Source organism: Alternaria metachromatica, assembly GCF_023757995.1.
Source record: "Alternaria metachromatica strain BMP 0045 chromosome Unknown scaffold_1, whole genome shotgun sequence".
NCBI lineage: Eukaryota > Fungi > Ascomycota > Dothideomycetes > Pleosporales > Pleosporaceae > Alternaria > Alternaria metachromatica.
In genome coordinates, this window is record NW_026055492.1 from 1,136,250 (window position 1) to 1,160,155 (window position 23,906).

Below are 23,906 nucleotides of genomic sequence, written 5' to 3' on the forward strand. Positions count from 1 at the left end.
GGTCTGATCTGTTCTGGACATATATGAGTCTCTCCGCTCCCCCAGAATCGGCTTGACTTCTCCTTCCCCAGACTCTCCCCCCGTTGAACCCGTCTTGAGTTAGTCCGGACCGGAACACGTCGAGCACCTGTCAATCATAGTAGACATCATGGCGACCGCTCGTGAACACAACGACACCATGGTATGTTTCTCGAATGCGCCAAACATATGTACCAAATCTAACTATCTTGATAGCGTGGCCCGAGTTTCGAGAAGAACACCAACGGCACCAGCGCGACCGATCACGCGGCAGTCAACGGTGCAGGAATGCCCAAGCAAAGGGTACCATACGATTATGGCGGCAACCCTCTCGCCCACGTTGCTACCAACGACCCAGATCTCCGTCTCGCAGCTTTTGGTGGTGAATTCCAGCCTGGTCTATACAGGCCGCCGAACCGCAAGTTCGCCAACCCAGCCCCTCTGGGTCTGTCGGCTTTCGCCCTCACCACCTTTGTTCTGTCTTTGATCAACGTCAAGACCCGAGGCATTGGTCACCCAAACATTGTCGTGGCTGCTGCGTACGGTTATGGAGGTCTCGTGCAGCTGTTGGCTGGCATGTGGTATGTATTGTCACTCAATTTGTCCATACTCGTCCTAACAGAAGACCAGGGAAATGGCTGTCGGAAACACATTTGGTGCGACCGCTCTTTCATCCTACGGAGGTTTCTGGATCTCCTTCGCCATCATCCTTACACCAGGTGGATTCGCGATTGAGGAGACGCTCCTGGAATCGGGCGACTTCTACAACTCTTTCGGTCTCTTCCTCATGGGTTGGTTCATCTTTACCTTCCTCCTGTTGATCTGCACCCTCCGATCCACTATCGCCTTCTTCTCGCTCTTCTTCACTCTCGACATGGCTTTCCTCCTCCTCGGAATTGGCTACCTCAATGCTGATGCGGCGGGCCCACAAAGTGACTGCATCGTCGCTGGTGGTGCTTTTGGTCTCATGGCTGCTTTCATCGCCTGGTACAACGCCCTGGCTGGTATCGCGGACAGCTCAAACAGGTTAGTACTCAATGCCATTATCATCGTCTCAATCCGTACTAATCTTCTACAGCTTCTTCGTCATTCCCGTTGCTCACTTCCCCTGGTCTGAGAAGGGCCGCGAGCGTCGCAACAAGGTCGACAACTCGGCTGCCCGTGCCGATGCTGGCCACACCGCATAAGGCAGTGCACACAATGCACTGTCATACCCACGAGTTGATGTTTGATGCATGAGGATGATAACTCGGGATATGTTATCATGGACTAGCATTGAATGCGCTGAAGTTGATGACCACCGCATGGGATCAGATACGCGTAAAGCAAGTGTATCGCCCGTGACGAACATGTATTCTTTTTAATACCACTTCGAATACCCATCATTGAATAGCTTCAATACAATGTCGCGATGCGATGTATTTCTGCCTAATCCATACTCGCGCGTCCCCTTTCCAAATCATTCTTCTTTGTGGCCCAATCCTCCCCAATCGCAACCTGCACTCTTCGCACAGCCGGAGTCTACATCACAATCATCTCCCGCATTGCAGATCTTCCAATAAACCTACTTGCCTTGAGCCATCGGTCGATTCCTCCGCTGCAGGCGCCAACGGCTTGCTACTAGGAGGCATGGCACACGTCACGGCATGGCAGTTGTGGCTTGCCTTGGCGTGGCGTGAGGCCACGATGTACAAGCATTTTCCACCCCAAGCCTCCTTTCTGGGCTGAGGTCAGAGGCGCTGTCGGGATCCTTTGACGCTGCGCTCATGCAAGTTACGATGGCACGTCAGCCTAGGAAAGAACTGAACACCCTAGAGCCTACATTAAGGTAAAAACATACAAAGTAGGTAGCCTAAGGTTAACGTAGGCTTTACGGTGTTTAGTTTTTACAGTGTATAAGGTGATGGTTGCTTCCTGGTGGGCGGGGAAAGGGTGTATGCATACCCGGGGAAGGGAGCGTTTACAGTATGACGGGTGTGGCTTTGCGATCTTGGCGTTGTTATACTCATATTGCGGAGTATAGTGATCAAGGTGAGGGGTTTCTAAGGCTGTAAAAGTCGTCTAATCTATGGATCATGGCCCTGTTCTTGTCGAAACAATGTTTGTCTATGATTGGAGATGTTACACTATTACTATCTACACATTACTAGACACTTCCACTGGGCACCTGTATAGCACCATTCTCCTTGGTCCCCTCCAATGCTTCGCCCCAGATTTGCTTGACAAGCTGCTTCTTGTTGATCTTGCCCATTGCGTTCCTTGGGATAGTATCCACGACCTTCATCTCTTGAGGGATCTTGTAGTTTGCGAGCATCTCCTTGAGCGCCCTCCTCATGTCCAGCGCAGACCATGCTTTGCCTCCCTTGCCTGCTGTCTTGCCCTGTTCGGAGAGTACCACTACGGCAGCGACTTTTTGACCCCAAGCTTCTGACGGGAGACCGACCACAGCAACCTCGTCGACTTGAGGGAGGGAAAGCATCTCGCGTTCGATCTCGAGTGCAGAGACCTTCTCGCCACCAGTCTTTATGATATCGGCTGATTTGCGCCCGTGGATGAAGTAGAGAGGACCCTTGGCCCATGCTTGGTCGCTCTCGCCTGCTCCCTTGACATTCCTTCGAACAGCGACATCGCCTGTCTTGAACCATTTCCCTTGTCCATCTGCATCGTCTGTAAACTCTTTCGAGGTGGCCTCGGGGTTCTTCCAGTATTCTCTAAAGATTGTAGGACCGCGCAGTTGGATCTCGCCCTGGCGTTCGCGTTGTGTCTCGGGATCGATTTCTTTGCCCTCTTCTATGATTTCCCCGGTCTCAATGTCTGCTAAACGCGCCTGTACTGATGGAAGCGGCCAGCCTACCGAGCCATCTACGCGATCTGCGAAATTCAATCCGCAGGAAAGCGCCATACCCACCTCAGTCATGCCATATCGCTCGAGCAGCACGTTGCCCCCGCTGAGCTCCGTCCACGATGATTTCACCGGTGTAGGAAGGGCAGCGGACCCTGAGATGTTGAGGCGCATATTCGATGGGTGAAGCGCGGTCTTGGTCGCGGCTTGAAGTTCGGACGAGAGGGTAGGATGCGATGCGAGTAGGCGCGTGTATATGGTTGGGACGACGGTAAGGAAGGTAATGGGCTTCTTGGCTGGATCAGGGCTCGGTAGGAAGGGAGCTGCCAGGCGATCCCATACAGCGGCAGCATTGAAGGGGAACTGGAACTCGATGGTGCTGCCGGCGAAGAGAGGCGTAAGCAATGCGTTAACGGTGCCGTGGATGTGGTGTAAAGGAAGGACGTGTAATAGCACATCGTCTTTACTGTAGTTCCACGCCTCCAGCAGCGATCGCGACTGTGCCGTTAGCACGTCTTGAGGCAACAAAACACCCTTGGGTCGGTTTGTAGTGCCCGATGTGTACAGCATCATGCCTCCCTTGTCGCTGGTGGGCTCCTCCAGCGTGACGTAGTCGTCCGTCTTGCCCATCATAATCTTGTCCTGTTTGTAGTTGATGGGCTGCGTCTCCATTCCCTCCTTGAGCACATCGTCGGCTTGACTCTGGAACTTCTCCGACGAGAGAAGCATCAGAGACTCGCTCTGGTCGATGATATATCGCAGCTCGTGTGCCGGGAAGGTCGGCGATAGCGGTACGGCGATTGCATGTGCGGCGAGGATGGACAAGAGGGTCACTATGTATGCGTCAGATTCTGCTGCCTTTGCTGTTGTACACGAGGCGTAGAGGAACGCGCACCTACATAGTCGTATCCATTTTCTACCAGAAAGGATATCCGTTGGCCCTCTGCGCTCTGCCCACCGCAGTTCCGTTGCAGCTTGTCCTTGGCAGCAGCGACATCGTTTACAAGCTCGCCGTACGTGAAGGACCGCCCGGAAAGAGAGTGGACGACGGCCGTGCTTTGCGCATCATGCTTCTTGATGGCTTCGAAGACGGGGAGGCGGGGCAGCGTAGATGCCATTCTCACGGTATAGAAGGGAGCGTGTGCGACGGGTGGGCAGCAATGGCTGTTGTATGCCGACAGAGATATTTTGTGTCGTGTCAGGGTGCGAGCGAAAAGATTACGCGCCCACATGGCGGCAGGGAGATGTCCCGGATCAGCGCAATTGATGCAGGTTTCGAGGCTTCGGAGTACGGCAGATCGGTGCGAGATATGCTGTGTTTAGAGCCGCGTCGGAGCGGTCCTGTTACCGCAGTCTCCAGATAGGAGTGCAAGAGTTGCCATCTAGAGTATCGTGCAGTGTGATCAAGACGCTATTTTACATGTCACAATCATCTTTCAAAGGGTGCTCTGACACTCCAATGGCCTCAATGGCTCGTCTGACTGCGCTTCAAACTTTCGGAACCATGACGCGACGCCTTCCGATTTCGTCTTGGCGCTTGCCTCGGCACGAATTCTAGGGCCGACGCAACCCAATACTTCCACCACTGCGATCCAGTATTCTTATTGGTCCTACTTGCTACCCTACCCGACTAGGAAACACTGTTGTGGATGTTCTTTCCAACTGTCGCGCTCGCTGGAAAGCGTTTCATGTCAGCCATGGCTCAGTCCATGACACCAATGGAAGATGCTCTGAGGACCAAGGTATTTATGCACTTTAGTTGACATACCTCAACTGTGTACCCAGGATCGCATCTAAAGTTTCCGTAGATCACAGAAGCCCTAAAGCCGACTTCTCTCGAGATCTTCAACGACTCGAATAAGCATGCCCACCACAAAGCTATGCAAGGAGTCACCAGCAGAGAGACACACTTCCGGTATTCATCGACTTGCAATCTTCTCAACTACGTGACTTGTGTTCCTGACACTCACAGTGTTTTCATCACATCGCCAGCCTTCCAAGGCAAGATGCAGCTCGCACGGCACCGCATGATCAACTCCTTGATGAAGGACGAGTTAGCACAAGAAGGCGGTATACATGCGCTGCAACTCATCACTCGAACGCCTGAGGAGGACGAAGCCCGGAAACAGAAGGAAGCCACCCAGGGATAAGTGCGGATGATGACCGATACCCACGAAGAACGACTATGGAACTGTTTGGCAATAGGCGTCCGATAAAGCTCTGCTAGTGGATGGTATACATATGGGACTCTGTGCCCAGTAGCCATCGCAGATTGAAGGAAGGGTAAATTCAGAACAGTTGTGTAGTCTAATTTAATATCCCCAACGCCTTGAAAGCCTCTAGTATATAGTCACTTTCCTCCTATAGGCGCTTCATAAAGTGACCATAACGTGAAGCTTAGCAATCCAACGCCATGTCTTAGCATCTCGCAGAAACCGGAACGCAGATACGAGATCGCCGACGAGATGGAGTTGGCACCCCCGATCTAGCCCCCGTCTTTCCGCATTACAGTCACCAGTCCATAAAGCTAGCCTTCTATTGAAGAAGAAACGGCTGAGTTCAGTGACGGGAAGATTCCCATAAGCTACCGCACGCTCGACTAGCCATCGAAGTCAATACATTCTATTCGAAACAAGCAAAGGTATTACGAAGTGGTGGCGGTGATCGTCAGCACGAAACGGTCAATACGGGCTTCCACATCATTCCGGGACCCTGCCAACCCTTGAACCTTGGCCCTGTACAAGTGGAAGCAAATGGACTAACGCAATCTAACAATCAGAATCTAGGCCTTTTCTACGCTCCTCACCAACACAGCAGGCATACCGCCATCCAAAAACGCAAAGCATGTGTACCAAGGGCGATGGTGAGGCAATCAAGCAATGCGTGGCATGTCGTTGGCCTGCAGGGTTGAGCATATTACACAGCACCTAGTCAAGCTCCTTTACATGCAAGTGAAGACTACCTAGATAGAAAAGGTAACAAAGCTTAGTAAAGATGGGGTGATGATGGATACAGCTAGAGTGTTGTCGACCTGGGCAGTTATCGGTCAGCGTGCGAATTGAGCCAGACACCGCGATGTCGCTAGAGAAACACCCCAAACTCACAGTGCGATCATCCCATCAACCATTGGTACGTATCGCTGAGAAAGTCAGAGGAATTAGGTGTAACTGAAGCAAATGAAGGTGTATGTTCTTCTCACACAGAACAGTGTACGGCAATCAGCACCTTTTTAATCTTCAATTGCGCTTGAGACACATACTTCTACATGAGCATCCACATTTCAGTCTACATAGAACACTATGACAGGGTATAGATAGCAGAGTAACAAGAAAACCTCATGATCCGTCCCTTAAGCCTAATTTCCTTCCAATACCAGACCCAAACAATAGTGCGAAGCTGTTGGCGAATAAACTTTTGTGGGGAGAGTGATTTGTGCTGCGCAATTTGTATTGTATCATCTTTGACCACCTTCTACTCCGATTGAAGTCTCGTCCATCTTCCCACTGGACTCCAGTATATGCCTTGCTGCTTCCTGGATAGAGAGGCTTTCGCGCCGCATAGTTTGCACCGCCGCTTCGAGTGCCTGGGTTCTAGCGCGAAGACGACTGATCTCAGCACGGAGGACGATAATAGTCTCTCTCTGGGAGGAGACCGAACTGCTAGTACTCTGTGTAAAGTCGACGGGCGATGGATCTGTGGTGATGCCAGGTTGTTGTTCCGTGTCTGATATGGGCACCGATGTCTCAGTTCCAGCTACCATAGCTTCTTCCAGTAAAAGTATGCGCTGCTCGAGCCCGGCTTTCTCCGCTTCCCATGCCCTCTTTTCTTCAGTGCTTTGTGCCTGGAGCCGGTTGGCCATGTCCATGATTTGCATATATTGTGCTCCATTAGCGATGAGCTGCTGCCGAGCCTCATCCCTACTCTGCTGTAGCTCTTCCATTTGACCTTCCATTGTCGAAACTTGTGCTGACAGCCTGTCCTTCTCATCCATGAGATTGCTGACCTCTCCGTCGTTGATTTCGAGCTTTCTTTCGAGCGTTGCGCATGTCGTCTTTTGTCTTTCGAGGCTCTGGAGCAGAGTACCGTATTCGCGCTGTAGGGTTCGCAATTCCGAAGTTTTGAGGCTGATTTGCTGTTGGAGGTCGTGTAAGCTCGTACTTGGTCCTAATGTTTGCGACATCGCTGGTGGTGATATTGAAGGCAGGCTTTGGGAGATGTGGAAGTTGAAGGAAGAAGGTGAAGGTAGGATTATCGAGTGCGGACGTTGTTGAGACCGTATTGGGGCGTTCATCGAGTCGAAGGATGGCATAATGTCCGGTGAAGGGTTTCCTGCGAATGATGCGGATTTGGGACGACTGAAGCTGCCAGAAACACCGGGATTTGACTCCTGTTTCTGTGGAGGCGTCCGATCCTCGCCGTCATCGGAGTAGTCTTGAGCTCTTCTCATCTTGGAAGTTTTGAGAAATGGCGACGAGGACCTTGGGCGACGCAACGAGCCTTGCTTCATGTGCCCTTGCAACCAGAAATCATGCTCGTGCAGCGAACGAAGCACTCATTACAATAGCTCTTGACTGCTGGCAATATTGTGTACAGGCGGCTATTTCAGCGTATGAGAGTTGTTCCCAAGCATGGTAAGGCCAGATGCTAATCGAGCGGCAATAGGGGAAGTTAGAGCAACTCACTGTATTGACTAGATCGTGCTTTGTACGCGTCAACCTTCTGTCTCTATTGGTCAAAACTTCCAAGCCCGTGGCAACTTTGCGCATTGATACATGCAAGCTGCAGAATACTTGGCCCTGGCAGCTCGGCAAGCATAAGTAACCATCCCTACTGCGTGCGCCAGCTCAGGCCCATGACCCTGATGGATGACCAAGCTGCTCTGCAGGAGACAAGCCCAGCCAGTACTACGGTAACATATTGGCGGATCTTGTGTAATAGAGTCAGCTATGGTAGCCTTTTTGGAAGGTGCAAATTGGCACACCAATAAGATGAAAGCCTCATGCGCCGGCTACATGTCGGTCAACACGCTCCCGCTAAACGCGCTGGTATATACACACATGGCCAGGCTTCCACATCTGCACCATACGATAGAGCTACCGCATGATATACACACTGATAGATATGGAAGAGAAACGGCGACTTGAGACTTTGTAGGTACTTAGAGTTATGCCACTGTTTGCAACCACGGCAGCTGTAGAATCCGAAACTTTGGCCCTACTGGAATGATTTGGAATGAATCGGGGCACAGTAGAAACCTTTGTTGATCCGGGATGTAACCGCCGTGAGTATAGTAGCCGGCTCGTGGCGGGAACGAGAATAATGACGCTGATTGATGGAGGCTGTGACAGTCGGGCCGGGGCGCTTGGACCGCACTTCAAAGGTGTTGGTATCTTCCTGTGGTCGTTCCATGTCCGTACGACACTGCACAGGTGGGACTTGAACCTAGAAACCAAACACAGAAGTTGGCCTCCGCCATCAGAACCGGTAGGATGCTTTAGGAACAGTGTCGATATAAGATCTTTCGAAATGGATGTCCAACTGTAAGATAGTCGATATCCAGACATGCAATAGCTGGAGTGTAAGAGCGCCATCCGTGCCGCATGTGAGTGCCGTGCAGTCGGAGTCTTGCTTAAAGGTCGGAGCTCGTGTTCGGTGGCATGGCTCCAAATATGGGAACGTTCAGACAACCAGGCGTAATGCTCCGGTGGGTCATTCATAGGGCCCGTTGGAGAGAGGCCGAAGGTCCGCAATGTAGTATGCCCATGCGTGCGTATCGCTCCCTCGGTGGTACCAGAGTCAGTCAGCGCCATTGCTGCACCGAAGCATACTTGCACTCAGTAGCCTGGACAAGCGAGAGCCAAGTCGTAGGCCAAGATGCCCGTGAAAGAGCTATTATCAACGCCATGGTTACGAGAGGCGCGATTTGATGCAGTACTGTGAAGAGACCTCACCGGGATCGACATGCCGGTTTGCGCGAACAAAGTATCAGGGAATCTCGACGAAGTGCTTGCCGGATGCACCCATAGCCAACGATAGGAGGAGCTTGTGGAAGGATGACAGCTGAGTAAGACGGAAAGATGGTTATCGGTAATGATGAGCGGGAAATCATCCGAAACTAGCGTCGTCAGTCAGCACGGGATCTTTGAAGCTCTCTGTTACGACATCTGCCGAATCTAGACTGAAGACATGACTTGTGGCCTGACTGGCATGCGCTTGCGGTAACACGAAACACCGTATTGAGATGCAAGTAATAGAATTGGGGCAAGGTGATCGCAACCTTCCCGAATGCGGAACTCTTCGCACATGTGCTACAAGGGCCATGGAAGAAAGCTTCTGTATTACCACGATATTTTCCCAATCTCTTCCCATCCTGTCACCACCAACACCGTACCTCTGAGTCTTCCCATCAGCTCTTACGTTTTCACATGCGCCAAGCTGCACTCTGCCCATCATTATCCACCCACTGTGTCCCGACATCCCGGGCAATCAGTCGAAGACGATCCTCAACCCAGTCTTTCTCGCGTGACACCACTTCAGTCTCAATCTTCTGCATCGTCTGCAGCTCATCCAAGATGCCGCGTAAAATGGCTTTACATGCTTCGACTATACATGCAATGCTTGATCCGGGTGTTGGCAAAGCCAGCCTGTCCAGGTCGCGTGCAAGTGCTGTTAACTTCCTGGTCAACGCAGCATTTTCGGCCTTCCATGAATCCCCAAGGCCTTCAATTGTCCCAAGAGCCGCCTTGGCTCCATGCGGACCTTGGCGGGCGGACCGAATCTCCTGGACCCAGGACGACCAATGCTCAAAATCTTTCACCAGACGCTGTAGTCGACCACCCGATTCGACCAGCGACGGCAGTTCGTGAAGGGGCTCCGAAAGGACCTGAATGTACTCAACCAGGCTCGCAGATGAGCCGCTAGCACTCCACTCCAGCAAGGACTGCAAGTTCTTCTGTTCTTGTGCTGTACGTTCGCTCTCTAACATGACTTGGTAGAGGCTAGCAACCTCTTCAAACTTCGTGCGCATCTTACGCTTCGCACTGATTTCCCAACATCTATATGTCTCCGCCGACGATTGATGCAGAAGATGAAGTTGGAGCAGTTCAGATTGCAAACTGATCGCCTCTGGAGAAAGCGACTGCAACACTGTTTGAGGTGCAGGGTTGATGAATGTGGCAGTGGAAGCTTTCCCAACCTTACGTGGTGTGAAGTGCTGTTGAAGCGTGCTGAAAGCTGGTCGACTAGCCTTCTTCGGCTCTTCTGACACGACGTCTTTACGTTTTGACTGAGTGCCAACGGGCTCTTCGGCCCTGCGCACCGTACCAGTGCTCGGCAGGCCACTGGATGCTTCTGGCCTGGCTTTCGTACTAGCAGAGCGGCTGAGCCCTGCATTTCGTAGCGACGTCCGCGTTGGACCAGGTAAGGTATCGCCAGATGTGTTGTTAGTCCTCGAGGTACGCGTTGGTGCCAATAGTAGAGACTTTGGTCGCTCGGAGATCGTATTCGATCTAGCAACTTCACGTCTAGGGGCTGATATGGTACTGGTCGACTGTGTCCTGGCATGGCCAGGAGGGCCTGATGCCTGAGCTGAGTTCGACGTAGCACCTGGCTTCCGTAAAGACTGCGATCGGGCAAGCCCTCGTACTTGCGGCTCTGCAGGCTTGCTGACTGAAGCTGGAGGCAGCATCGTCCGGGGAGCACTTGTCTTTTCAGCACTTTCCGTGCGCTGAGATGATGGGGTGCCCGTCTGATATGTGGATTTTGGTCGAAGTCGCCCTGGTACTGCACCCGGAACCTGAACGTATTGCGTTGGTGACGCTGTGTCTGGCTGATCTTGCGTCCCGTTCAAGTCATCCCCCGCATCTTCCAATCCAGCGTCTCTGTCCGATACTTCAGGTAATATACTTGACCGGGTATTGTATCTATGCTGGCCGGGCTGGGGACTAGATAGGAGGAAGATTAGTCTTAGCCAGAACCCTCACACGCTCAGGTTTTACCCACAGTAAGCTGCGACGATTCTCCGAATCGCCCTGAATTGACGGTAATCTACTAGAGGCAGGGCGCGCAATGCCACTTGTGCCATGTCTTGTTGTTTCCTTGTCGTCACCGGTCGGCGCGACTGGTGCAGCGTTCTGGAACCTGTTAGGTATTGTCTACTACGGGACGGCGCATGGCTTACCCGAGCCCGTGGGGGCGCATGGCCGATTCTGCCTATCTGTGAGCGCGGCTTGGAGTTCATCTTCGATACAGGTCGCGGCGCTATCGTGAACGTGTTGATAGCTCGGTCTGATGTTGCCGGGTATGCACAAACACACGAAACATCGGTTGTTGACATCCAATGAGCGCGGGCCACAGCGCTAGCACCACATATGGCTAGAACCCTAGCTATGGCAAGAGCATGTCCAGTAGCAAAGAATGGAAAGGGAATATCGTCAGAGTTCGTTATCTATTGTATCTAAGCCGAGTGAGCGACCAATGCATACTTCGTGAAATGGCGCGTACGTCCATCCCATACGAAAGCACAGCTATTCCGTTCCCTGTTCTCACAGGCTACCACGGCGCGCTGGGAAAGAAACACCCTCGATAGCAGCGTAGTCAACAAACCAGCTAACGCGGTCTCCGCCCTTGTGGTTCACCAAACCACAAGGCAGCTGCTGACCCTCGTCCGAATCGAAGATTTGGCGCATGATGTCCTTCTTTCCTCCGCCAGTCGCGACGAAGGCGATCTTGAGTCCATGTTGTGCGACGGGAAGGGAGATGGTGATGCGCTTCGGGGGAGGCTTAGGAGAGTCCGAGATGGAGAGTACCCATGCTTCGGTTTCGCGCAATAGCTCAGAACCGGGGAACAAACTGCAGGTGTGTCCGTCCGGTCCACAGCCAAGCAGAAGCAGGTCGAAGAGTGGCAACTTTACGCTGTCGCGTGCTGCAAACACACTGACGAGCGTCTTCTCGTACTGGTCGGCCAGTTCTTGTACGTCATCGAGGTACTTGACGTCGATGGGGTAGACCTTGGGTGTGCCCAACTCAGACGGTATCTTGTCGAGAAGCTCCTCCTTGACGAGTCGATGGTTGCTGTCTTCGTGATCGAGAGGCACCGCGCGCTCGTCGGCATAGAATATTTCCCACTTGTCGAATTGCACCTTTCCTTCGCCATTGGTCTCCTTGAGAAGCGCTTGCGCAAGCGTCTTGGGCAGGGAGCCGCCAGACACGGCGACGCGGAAAACTTGGTGGCGCTCGAGCGCAGCGTTTTGGGCGTCGAGCACGTAGGTGCGCAGGCTCGGGGCGAGCTCAGCAGCGCTCTGGAAAGCGTATAGGTTCGGAGGCTTGCCCATGGTGTTGATGTGTGTGTTGGGTTGGTGAGTTGAAGTTTGTCGGCGCGCGATGGAGGGGTTCGGACAGGTGGGGCACCTAGCTATGTGCCGTTGTTTCGTTCGATGGCGGCGGGCCGGTGACGATTGCCACGATAGTGACGTGGGCAGCGTTTGGGCAACGGTACGACGATCGTAAAAAAAAGATAGTAGAACAAGGCGAAAAAATGGCGGCAACGGCTGCCTATGGTGTCACCTCATGGACGATCGGGCCTCGATACCGACGTGCATTTTGAGCCAATCGTGCAGCTATCATTTCGTTCGGCCTGGGTCGTTTTGCGTCGTGATTGAAAGGCAGATAACAGGACATAGTAGCATAGGGAATTTGACTAGAAGAAGGAACAATATCCACAAGAGTTATGTATTCTCGCAATCTGCACATGACCGTCGCCGTCGGACTGACCAATGACGCGCCGTCTGGACCATCAGGAAAACATCACAAGCTAGCCCGCATTGGGCTCTATCACGTGCATGTGTCCCTTGCAGCGCTGGATCAGTTCCAAGATTACCCCACGATGTTGACGATGTATCTACCCCCCATCTAAACTAGTTGAGGATGCAAGATCGAATGCTCTAGAATTGGTTATCAGATCCCTCTTTCTTACGCTCTAGACTCACGGCTGGTTCAGGCTGGAAGGACCTATGGATTAGAGACACTGGATTTCTTGACATGTGTCTAGGTACATTCCTGAAGACCTCCACAAGATCTCGTATCAAGATACTAGTGTGTACCCACACGCTTCTTCTTAGGCATGGTGCACCCAAAACCGAGCTTGCTTGCATGAAGACTATTTCCCATTATCAACATATCCGAAGCCACCACAAGGCGCTGGCGCTGCACCCGATTCCTCGCATGATTATGGTTCGGTATCAAACGTGGGCGATACGTACTGAGCCGATTCAGAGTACTAGGTCCTATTCGAAGTCGCAGCGCAACCACTGGTGATGAGCGGAACCACGGCCCCATGTAACTTTCTCTGCTTAAACCTGTAGATCGCCAACAATTTTGTATTCAGAGAAGCTTGATTTGTGCGTCTTCAGGGGGCAATCAGCATTTGTCACAGTAGAGCAGAACAAGGCAAGCTGAATTGGGAGCCTAGAAGCTGTCGTGCACCGCCGGGCAGACAGGACTCGAAAGATCATATTGCTTTGTTTGCCAGGCTTTGTGCATGCCATCTCTTCACTGGAGGTGTTGAACTGCACTCGTTCCAGACGTGGCCCTGCTTGATTTGGTACACGTCGCGAACTCCGTTGGGTTTCGAGCCGTACTATGGTGACTGGAAGCTCCGGAAGGATCCTCAGCTGACTATGTTGACGGCCGAGCTCCGGGTCGTATAACTGGCTGCTGGGACCATGCAGAGCCACGGTACTGCAGGGCTAGACAAAACTCAGAGACCACATTGCTTTTGGAGGATCAGGCTTCACCAAGTTTGGCAGTCTCGATCTTGCAAAAGAAACAACTTCATTTGCCCCTCCACCTCTTTGGCCTGCGATCGAAGTGGCGACTATCCAGTCATGGGGTGCAACGAGGCCTAGACGTCGATTGTTCGGGCGCCGTTCAGCTAGGGCCAGAGGGTCTAGACCGTTGCCCACCAGGACTTTGTCTGCAACAGGGCAATGCAGGGCTGGTACCTCTGTGGAATGTAGTGGAAGTATCCGCGCAGCGGTTTTGTCTACCAGGGGCTATTGTTACCTGGGTCGATGATCGTGCCACAAGTGCTGTATGCAGGTGCACATTTGCATTCTGGGGTGGTGGAGATTTCCGAGTGCAACATAAGCGCTTGTGGACGGAGCCAACGGCGCAGCAGCGTGATTGTAGGGCGTTGAAACAGAGGGCGTATATGCCTGGCGACTATTCATCTGTTGAGCATGTTATTCGTGTGAAGATTGGCAGCTGTGGAGGTCGTGGCAGGGAGGAAGTGGTATAGGCGAGACAGGTATAGTAGAGTTTGCAACAGCAACGTTTCAGTGTCGGCGACGCAGGGCTCTGAGAGCATGTATTAGGTTGCGTGGTTCCCCCAGGCCCAAGGAGGGTTCATGGCCATGATCTAGACCGCCAGCCAACGGTACGGCCCGCTTTGACATCGACGATGGGCAGCAACAGGCTGCGAGGGTTGCGGTCGCAATGTCCGCAGTCAAGAGCTACTTTCGACGGGTTATTGGCGAAACTGCCGCATTGGGGTGGTTGTAGATGAGGAGACGGGGCTGGCGTGGTGATGGTACCTCGATGCTCGATGGGCGGTAGAAGACGGGTGGTTTCGGCGCCCGGAGTGCGGACAGCGAACTGCGGACTGCGGAGGAACCGGAGGCTCTGGGAACCACGGACGCGGTGGTATGTGTATGTGTATGTACAGCTCAGCAGCACAGCCTCAGATAGGCACCAACACAGTCAGCACCGGCGCGAGGCCGACGCGACGCGTACTCCTGCGCAACGCGAGGGATGCGAGTGACGGTGCGAGTGATCTCATCCAGAGCGGAACAAAAAACCATGTCGCAGCTACGCAGCCGCATCGAGCGATGGCCGTCGTGGGCGATGGAATTGCAGCGTGATCGCGATGCACAAACGTCGCTATGCTGTGGGCGGGCAGGATTGGCCGTGTGCGGGGGGGCTTCAGCAGCCACGATCGAGACCGAGTCGGGCGATCGGCGCGGGCGCGTCTCAGCCTGGTGGTGGCCTAGCAAAACTTCGGACCCAGCGTCTGGCAAGGTTGCCAGACGTGTTCCACAGCCCAGCCACGCGCCAATCAGTCGGCCGCACCGCCCGCCCAGCACGCGGCCTGCGACTGGCCGATCTGCCATCGCTCGATGGCTGTACGAGCATATAGGCGACCGCGATCCCACGTACGCTGTGTGATTCACACCCGCCGTCGTCCTACTCCAGACACATACAAGCCAGACCATGACCGCTGATCACCTCACTCCCGACTCGTTCCCCACTGCTCCCTCCTGCTACTTCAGCATCGTGCCCGCCGTCCACTTCTCCCAGGAAACTCCCTCGCACAGCCCCGTCTCCGACTACCAGCCCTACACCCCCTCGGACCCGACCAACCCACTGCTGGCCTTCCGCCCGGCACCACCTCTCTACATGACGAGCCCCTCGGACGCCTCGCGCCTGCTGCAGTTGCAAACACAAGCTGCCCATCGCCCGGCCCCTGAGCCCATCCAGCAACAGCGCACCTCAAGCACCTCCTCCAGCAGCTCCAACAGCTCCACGTCGAGCATGGGCATGGGTTCGCCGTCCACACTTTCCTGCTGCCGCTGCCGCCGCGAGTGCCTCGCGAACATGTACCAGATCGGCACCAACCGCTACTACTGCAGCCACTGTGCACGGATGACTGGCTACAGCGCGGGCTGAAACCCACCCGAGCCTCCAACACGCTCTACACCCTACCGCCTAGTCAACATCTCGACTACCGGCTACCATTATCGCCTCATCACTACTGCACCCATACACAGACATCCGCTGTCAACCCACGCCACGTGAGCCGTTTTGCTTTCCAGCCCCGGCCGTGGAGCTCTACACGAGCGAGGAACAGGCACCGCACACTGGCCTTTGAGCCAGTCGGTAGCGCACTTTGGCCCTGTCCGGATTCACTCATGTCCTGAGGACATTGGGCAGTTATTGGTGTGGTCAGGCACACCACGAGTTGGAAGTCATGGAGCTGGCCTTCACGTTATTACGCTGCAACAGCTGGCCTGCAGGAGCATTTGACCATATGATACCCATTTGTACAATACACCAGTCGCGCACAGCGCCGACCCACAAATTCTATTTTTTCAACCATGACATTTCCCATATTGCATCATGATGGTTTATTTGCCGCTTCAATGTTGCCCGCCCCTAATCCACTTGCAGTGCAGTGCCGTATCGGCCAAGGTCCATCAATACACAGGAAAACGCGATCCGACGATCTTCGGAAAGCACAAAACCCCCGTGTGCACAGAATCCATTCCCCGCTAGTCCCACAACTACCATAGCGCGAACTGCCAATCTGAACTTCGCCTGTTGGGCACCAGAAGTGCCCTGTGACTGCTGTCTCGAAAAGCCAACATCCGACGCGGATCACGTTAACCACGCCGAACGCACATCTTCACGCGTGGTGGCATCACCCAAACAACGTCTCAGGTCAAACAAAGCTTGGGGAACGTTTCCCCGGTTACCTCTGTCCTCCGCGGGCACGCTTCCCCCCGCTGTCATCCAGTCGTATGGATTACTTACTCGTGCATGGGATTTTACATTTCGACCGCATGCTCAGAGGATCTGCTGTTCTCCTCTTTTTCCGCGTCAGCGCTATTCTGTTTCAAGTAGGGGAGTCGAAGGGGGCGGGATCCATGGATGACATCGCTCGATGGCGTGCGCCAGGCACGATGCAGGGCACGCTGATCTCGACGGCTTTAATTGTGGGTATCGGCTTGTTGGAAATGCGATACTTGGTCGATGCCACGCCAGACGCGTGATGCGCGTAGAGTTTGCAATAAACCGTGTACAGTGTTTGGCTTTTTCTCAACTGCTCGCCTTGATGGTGCCGTTGCAGATTAATCAGGAAAAGAGAATACATTGGGGGTCACGGAGTCATAGTTTGGGGATCGAAGATGGTGAACGCGCAAGCAAAAGCACCGTTGGAACGCGTGAAACGGATCAAAGGCCGATGTCTACTGTTGGCTGAGATGGCTCTGAAGTTTACTGAACCAACCTTTGAAGGTTCCTGGGCTGTTTGACATGTGCGTGGCTGGGTGATCACTTAGATCCGGTGATAAGGTTCCTTATCCGTATCAGCTTATCGCCAATCGCGAACGCGGAGAGCATCCATCATCATCCGCGCATTTCCCACGACGCGTATCATCATAGTAAATACATCGCATGCTCCACAAAACGCCGTTTCGCTTTGCCAATCCCGCTACACTCGCCCAGGGAGTAACCATCTCTTCCCAAGGAACAACCATTAGGTCACACTCCCCGTATTTCCGTCTCCAGCGCCACCCCGGCCTTGCACCTGGTAGCGTCGGCCTTGGCTTGACACAACGCCTGCCACATCGACGATGTCAAGCCCACATCGAAGATCTCCCGTGCGCAATGGGCTTTTGAAGCTTTCTCCCGTACACCGTGCACGCTCCTCCCAGGCCCTTGGTCGTTAAACGTACGACCCGCGTGCATGATGATGGCCTGTCAGTTTTTCTGTGGAACCGCAATCGGATCGGCATGACATGAGCGATGGTCAACGTAAACATTTGAGTAGATCATATGCGCGGGCAGATTACCCGCATGTCTTTTGCTGGGACATCGACGATGACGTGCAAATCATCAAGGTCCGCGGCCCCGCGCGAAAGGGCATCGAACGATGCAAAGGCCATCCGCCGGGATGAACCTACCCGACACATGCCAAAATGCACACGGAGAAAAACTGTCTCCGCTATAACCGTTGCGCGATGAAACCTTGCAGACAACCTGCTTTTTGGCCTAATCGCTCCGTCTAGACCCTTCCTACCCCGGTTGCCGAAACGACGTAAGCCCCTCCATGCTGCGCTACATAGCAGGCTACTCATGCGTTGTCGCGTGCGATCGGATTGACACCTGAGGATCACCTTATTTGGCTGACAATACGGACCACGTTGCTACGGAGAGACAGAGTAAACACCGGAGACACGGCAGAGTGTTCGCATCGGCTCGATGTCGTGCCGCGAGTCGCGATATCGGGAAGCCTATGTGTAATAGGGGAGAAAAGCCCCTACCACACCTCGCCGACACCCAGACCCGGCCCCCGAGAAAAACACACGATGTGACTTTGTGGTGTAGGAGTAGTTGGATCGATCGATGGCGTCAACGTGGCTTGCAATGCCGACATCCAGTACCCCACGCTAGTGGTTTTCTCCTTCTGCCGCCTTTCTGTAACACCGGAAGTAAAAGCACACGTGCGTTCCCTCTGCTGCATCGGAGAAAATCGCTGGAGATCGTACTACGCAGAACATCGGGTGTGCTTTCTTCTCCATTTGTCCTATGCGCTGATAACAGAAGCAACGGCAAAAGCAAGACTAGCAGCGTGACTTGCGCAGGCACCACATTCTAAACATAGCGAAGGGGTAGCCATGACGACCGACGAACTGTAGGGTCATCGTTCTCAAAAGGAGTATGCGCCTATCGACGGCAGCTTGATTGTTCTTGCGGATAGCTTTTTTCCCGACGCATGAGCCCCAACGTTCCGCTTTCGGAGAGGTAAAAGATTGGACCCGGCGTTGAGGCACCGCGGAGGCCTTCAGAGCTTCTGTATATTCTGCGCCGATGTATCTCGTTGGGAGAGTCGATACGTTACTATCCAGAGACAGCTATCGCCTAGGTAGTTGCCCAGTCTAGTTGGTTGGAAGGCATCGAACCAGTCCGCATGTCCCTTCACGCTCTTGAGGTCATCTTCAGCGAGGCTGAGGACGGGAATGAGTATTCAGACGACACCACAACTGACCTTCCTCGTGGATCATTAGATAGTCAAGCGATTGGCTTCAAAGGTAAGCTTCCAGACGATGAGAGTTGGCCTCTGTTCAGCTTCGTAGCAGCTATGCGGCGGTAGGTCAGAATCTATACCAGCACTACCACGCCAACCTAGTAAAAAACTGGACACCCTGGAGTCTACGTTGACGTTAGGTCACCTACTTTGCAAGCTTTCATCTTAATGTAGTCTGCAGACCTGTTCAGGCTTTCTCTTGTATGATGTGCTACACCCGTCCTATTCGCAGGACTAGAGGCGTCACTCAATACATCCAACCCAAATCGACCAACAATGAACTTTTCATGGCAAGCGCTTGACGCCGCTGAATGGAACCATCACTTGTCTGAGTGAAAATCTGGCAGCATGTAGTTGCCTGTGCTATCACCTTTGTGATCGATGCCCGTCCCAGTTCTTTCACTATCGTGAGAGGCGCGTACCCTTGGTAGTTTAGCATATTCACACTGAAATATTGAAGTGAAATTAGTTCCGCATTCTTCGACTTAAGCAAGACAATCGTTCTCAACGCACAGGCAGCATTGCATGAACTGTCATAACACATGTCACAGGTTCAAGATCTGGTGCATCAAGACCACGATATTCATTTCGTATCTAGATGCATGTTTACCCTCATTCTATCAGGTTGATAAACCGTAATTTACGGCCACATCATGCCATTACCATCGAAGTTCATGCCGGTCAAATCAGTCCTGACATCAAGCGGGTAGTCAGCCGCCTTGAGGTCCCTCCTCCACGACTGCATCCTCTTGCTGTGTGCTCTCTCAGATACGCTCAACTCACGCTTCCCCATGCGTGATGTTGAGTAACCACCGAGGTCTCCGGCAATGCAGTGGCTAATATGGCCCCAGGTTGAATCAGCAACAGCCTTCCAGATAGCGGTTACATCGACAGTCATAGCCTTGGTGTACAGAATACGGCAGTCTGAAGGCTCGTAGACGAACTGGAGAGGTGTGTCAGTCTCGTCTCCATCGCGAATACCATCGCGGAAGTTGACGTTGATCGCGTTGTTGGAAGAGCGGATAAAGGGTGTGTCGTCGAAGTAGTCGCCTAGTTCCGTCTTGTTGAGCTCAGCGCCTTCTGCAGGCGTAGACAGATTACCGATGGTGAACTGAGCCACGGATTGAATGTAGTCCCACGGGTAGTTGTTCGTTCCCTTCACACCCCCCACGGCTTGCGTAATACCCTCACGAGGGCGGCCTCCCAGTGAGATGTACTTGACACCGGCACGCTGACGCATGAGTTCAGAGAAGATGGTGCAAGTTGACGCGCAGTATCCATCGGTGACGACGACGATGTCCTCGGCGGCAAAAGGAGCCTTAGTGTAGTTTGAGAGTGGGCCATATCCGTGGACGTAAACACCACCGGAGTTGAGCGGAGTCAGTACGTCGCTGAGGTTCCAGCGGAAGAGGTTGGTGAAGTTGTCCCCCTTCTGCTCGAGCCCAGGGCCAAACTTGTCCTGCCAGCTCTCGAAGTTCTCGCTATTGACATCAAGATCAGATCGGTAGTTGAAGACGGAGGACACAACATTGCCGACCAGATCCTCTAGTGTTTCGTTCTTGGTCTCAAGCACACGTGGTACACCCGCGGCAGCTTCAGAGAACTTTCGGTTCAAGATCTCTGTAGTTTCGAAGGCGCGGTAGCGGTCGGCAGCCGCGTGATCAATCTCTTGCGGGAATAGCAGCTTGTATAGATCGTAGCCGAGCAAGATGGTGCCTCCGCCGTTGGCTGAAACGTCAACCACGAGCTTCTTTTTCCCGGCGGACTTGGCCTGGGCAAGGAACTTGGCAGCAGTATCTTGGAACCCTTCCTGTGCGTTGTCAATTCCGACGAAAGATGGCACGGAAAGTACGGCAACGTCTGAGTAGTCACCCTCGAGGAAGTAGCCACCAATCAAGTTGTGTGCTTCACGAAGGACTGGAGGCGGGTATCCTGGCGCAGGGATGGTTGGAAGAGGCGTAGCGGAGGTAGTGGCTGAGGGTGTAGGTGTAGCCGAGGTAGTGTTGGAAGCTTCGGTTTCGCTTCCAGGCTGGTTGCCCGTGAACCAGAGCTTGTAGAGGCTCTCTCCGTCGGTAATACCGTCGAAGGGGATCAGAACCTTGGCGAAGTTGTCATAAGTTCGGCTGGTACCGTTTTCAAACGTAAGCTCGGTGGTAGGACCGGGGTAAATCCAACGACCGCGGCCCGATCCCGCGAAGGTTCCAATACCAGATCCAACCGGGCCGAGAGATACAGTGGCGAGCTCGTAGAAGACGTTGTTGTACAACGCGTCTCGGTCCTGAAGGGAACCGTACTGGGCCCAGTTCTCCAGGAAATCCTTGGCATCCTCGCCATCGATGTGGGTAATGGGCGAAGGCGTGAACGTAGCATTGCCGAAAGATTCGGCCAAGACATCAGCATAGACGTAAGGCCGGGGAAGCTCCTTTCCGTCGCTCGAAACGGAAACGAGTGGTACAGGACGGGCGAAGTTGAAAACCGTGCCGACTACATCGGGGACGTACACAAAGTGACCGTCATGGGTGCTTTGCAATAGGGTGTAGAGCTCGAAACCGAACTGTTCTGAATCAGCTCATACTCTTCATAACAAGGAGAGAGACATCTTACTTCGTACTCGTTCTTGTACTCTCCTCCATTGACCTTTTTCCTGATTTCCTCGAGTTCGCCCCAGATATCAACCGCTGGCTGGACCTTCTCGGCGTACTCAGCAGGAGGGTCTTTCAACCAGACGGTGTTACTTTGCCATTTGAAATATGGAACGACACCGTCTACCAGGGCAAGAGCAGCGCTCTGGTTGAATGGGACGGAGTTGATGCAGTCCCATGCGAGTTCGGCGGGTACAGTCGCGGTACCTGCAGTGACATTCTTGCCTACGATCGCGGTGCCGACTTGTGCGCAGGGACTTGTCGCGTTGTAGTGCCGTGTATGAATATGAGGTGCGACAGGCGACGATAGCGCGACTGAGGCTAGCGAGAGACCCGCAACGGCATTGAAGAGGGAAGCCATGCTTTCAACCCAGACAACACGACAAGAACTGGAGGCAAAGATCTCAGGTTCGCCGTACCTCCGCTGCAGTCGCACGAACTATACCACTTTATAGCTGCACAGCTTGAACCGCGGACCAGGTAGCGAACTTGCGCGTTCCCGAGAAAGAAGACATCATAGCTGCAGGAGCTACCCTGTACTTGTCATTGCTAGACCCATGTAGAACAAGGCAAAGGACGGTCGGGCGAATAGGCGATGCGGATATGATAGGGAACTAGATTAAGAGCATGCATGCACGTATGCTCGAAGAGGAAGGCCGTGGTGTGCTTGGTGCTCTGAACGATTGACGATCGTATCCCGAACGGCATTGGGGGTTCAGGGCAACACAGGTACCCAAGGACCCAGGGTCGCTTTGATGGTAGAGTGCCCACAATTATGGATGCATCTCGGTGCAATGGTAATGATTACTAGGTAAGAGATTGGACAGTCGGCCGCTGTAACACTGACCGCGAAGCTTCGTGGAGTTGTCGAAGCTTCACAAGCCTCAGGCGCTAGCCCGCCTTTCTACGCTAGATTAGGCAGGCGCAAAGTGCGCGGTGCCGATGCGTCCTATCGAGCATTCGAGCATCAATCCCCGCTCTTGCGATATCAGCTTCCGAAAGCGCATTGGGTCTACGGGAATCATGACGTGCGACGGAGCTGCAGTGCTTTTGTGTGGCTAGTGCTATGCAGTGCCAATCTTCAGGACGGAGTACATGGGTGGCGTGAGGCACATTGGAGGCTGAACCGAGGGACGGGTAATTACTCCGCAAGATACCCGTGGACAACAGGAACACGAAATTGCTGACAGGATCATCCCGCTAAATTTCCGAACACTGACAGCTGTTACATGTAAGACCATACAGCCTTATAGAAAGTCAACTAATCACCATATCAAACTAATCACCATACAGTCCGAAAGTCTACATGCCAGTCGTTATAGCTTGCATCGCTACACTTAGCAGACGGCTTGCGCGTTGATTTTGAGAAGTGTTGACGTAGACACGGGCTTGGTAACACCGCAACCCGCCTTTCACACATTGATGCGTGCTCAGATGAGTAATCTGATCGAGGCACAATGAGACACGAGACGCAGTCGAACGGGCTCAAGCCACATTCCCACATCCATCTTCCATCGCCCAGGCCAGTTCATGTGATCAAAGGGCAACCACAGAAAGAGCAACATGGGACATCAACTCCTGCCAATTCACTGCAGCAGTCAGAGCATGCTATAGAGGGACCCAACAGCGAATTATGAAAAGATGCCAATCTTTTCGCAGCATTCTCGCTACTACGAGCATCCTTTGGTCAATGAACGGAGGATGACCAGAGCGATGAACCCAAATGTATCGTAAGATGCCATTCGTTAGTTCATGAAAACCATCTGCGGCCTTGCGCAATATATCAAGACCTAAGCTATCTGTGGTATTAACAAGGCGGTGTACTAGTTGTTCAACAGGCAAGCTGCTTGACATTCACCCCATGTTTGGTGGAAGACCTTTGTCCAGAACAAAGCCCGAAAAGAGAGTGTGAGGGCAAATTCCTTGCCAAAATCTTTACCTGAATGCATATATACTGCTACTGTGTCTCTATCTGGGCATTGGCGCCCAGCAGAAGCCATGGTAGAGACTATATACTCGATGACAAGCTTTCAGTCTTCACCCTCAACGCCCGGCATTGTCTTATATATACTGTCGCATTACCTGCGTCCAGCGTCCAAATGTGTGAAATGGCGGCTTACGTGGTGAACCACATCCTGGTGAACCACCTCCCACACGATGGTGTGTGAAATACACGCAGTCACACTGTGTGCGAGCGATGTCCCTTCGTCCTCAAAAGGCCGGAAAATCCGTCAATACATTGGATCATTCCTCGCCATACATCGTTGTACAACGCAGTTGAACAGTACCGCACTGTGAGCCAGACCTCCGTCAATATGAACCACCCTCCAGCACAGTCGCGCGAGCAGTACTTTTTGAGCCACGTCAAGCCGTCGCCCCCTTCAGACGATCCGGCATGTCCCATCTGCAGAGATCCCTGGAGTCCCGATACGTATACCATCATTCGGACGATATGCGGCCACGTCTTCCATCGGTCGTGTCTGGATCGATGGCTAAATAATGAAGACGGTCAGAACACATGTCCGACCTGTCGTGCAGTTTG

At 53.2% G+C, this 23,906-nt stretch overlaps 7 protein-coding genes across 7 annotated transcripts; 3 read left to right on the top strand and 4 right to left on the bottom strand.

Moving 5' to 3' along the window:
• Positions 1-178: 178 nt before the first annotated feature.
• Positions 179-1,205, top strand: J4E83_000363 (uncharacterized protein; the record flags this gene model as incomplete). The annotated part of the gene is made up of 4 exons (XM_049327325.1): positions 179-181; positions 235-599; positions 649-1,044; positions 1,097-1,205. 4 exons carry the CDS (start codon positions 179-181, stop codon positions 1,203-1,205), a joined length of 873 nt encoding a protein of 290 aa, XP_049193470.1.
• Positions 1,206-2,164: 959 nt separating this feature from the next.
• Positions 2,165-3,978, bottom strand: J4E83_000364 (uncharacterized protein; the record flags this gene model as incomplete). Its single annotated transcript, XM_049327326.1, has 2 exons — positions 2,165-3,693; positions 3,756-3,978. 2 exons carry the CDS (start codon positions 3,976-3,978, stop codon positions 2,165-2,167), a joined length of 1,752 nt encoding a protein of 583 aa, XP_049193471.1.
• A 579-nt stretch (positions 3,979-4,557) lies between these two features.
• Positions 4,558-5,010, top strand: J4E83_000365 (uncharacterized protein; the record flags this gene model as incomplete). The annotated part of the gene is made up of 3 exons (XM_049327327.1): positions 4,558-4,602; positions 4,669-4,775; positions 4,833-5,010. The coding sequence occupies 3 exons, from the start codon at positions 4,558-4,560 to the stop codon at positions 5,008-5,010; spliced, it is 330 nt and encodes a 109-aa protein (XP_049193472.1).
• A 1,304-nt stretch (positions 5,011-6,314) lies between these two features.
• J4E83_000366 (uncharacterized protein) lies at positions 6,315-7,307 on the bottom strand (the record flags this gene model as incomplete). Its single annotated transcript, XM_049327328.1, has 1 exon — positions 6,315-7,307. One exon carries the CDS (start codon positions 7,305-7,307, stop codon positions 6,315-6,317), a length of 993 nt encoding a protein of 330 aa, XP_049193473.1.
• Positions 7,308-11,403: 4,096 nt separating this feature from the next.
• J4E83_000367 (uncharacterized protein) lies at positions 11,404-12,192 on the bottom strand (the record flags this gene model as incomplete). The annotated part of the gene is made up of 1 exon (XM_049327329.1): positions 11,404-12,192. The coding sequence occupies one exon, from the start codon at positions 12,190-12,192 to the stop codon at positions 11,404-11,406; it is 789 nt and encodes a 262-aa protein (XP_049193474.1).
• A 2,935-nt stretch (positions 12,193-15,127) lies between these two features.
• J4E83_000368 (uncharacterized protein) lies at positions 15,128-15,583 on the top strand (the record flags this gene model as incomplete). Its single annotated transcript, XM_049327330.1, has 1 exon — positions 15,128-15,583. The coding sequence occupies one exon, from the start codon at positions 15,128-15,130 to the stop codon at positions 15,581-15,583; it is 456 nt and encodes a 151-aa protein (XP_049193475.1).
• A 3,779-nt stretch (positions 15,584-19,362) lies between these two features.
• Positions 19,363-21,725, bottom strand: J4E83_000369 (uncharacterized protein; the record flags this gene model as incomplete). The annotated part of the gene is made up of 2 exons (XM_049327331.1): positions 19,363-21,276; positions 21,327-21,725. 2 exons carry the CDS (start codon positions 21,723-21,725, stop codon positions 19,363-19,365), a joined length of 2,313 nt encoding a protein of 770 aa, XP_049193476.1.
• Positions 21,726-23,906: the final 2,181 nt, after the last annotated feature.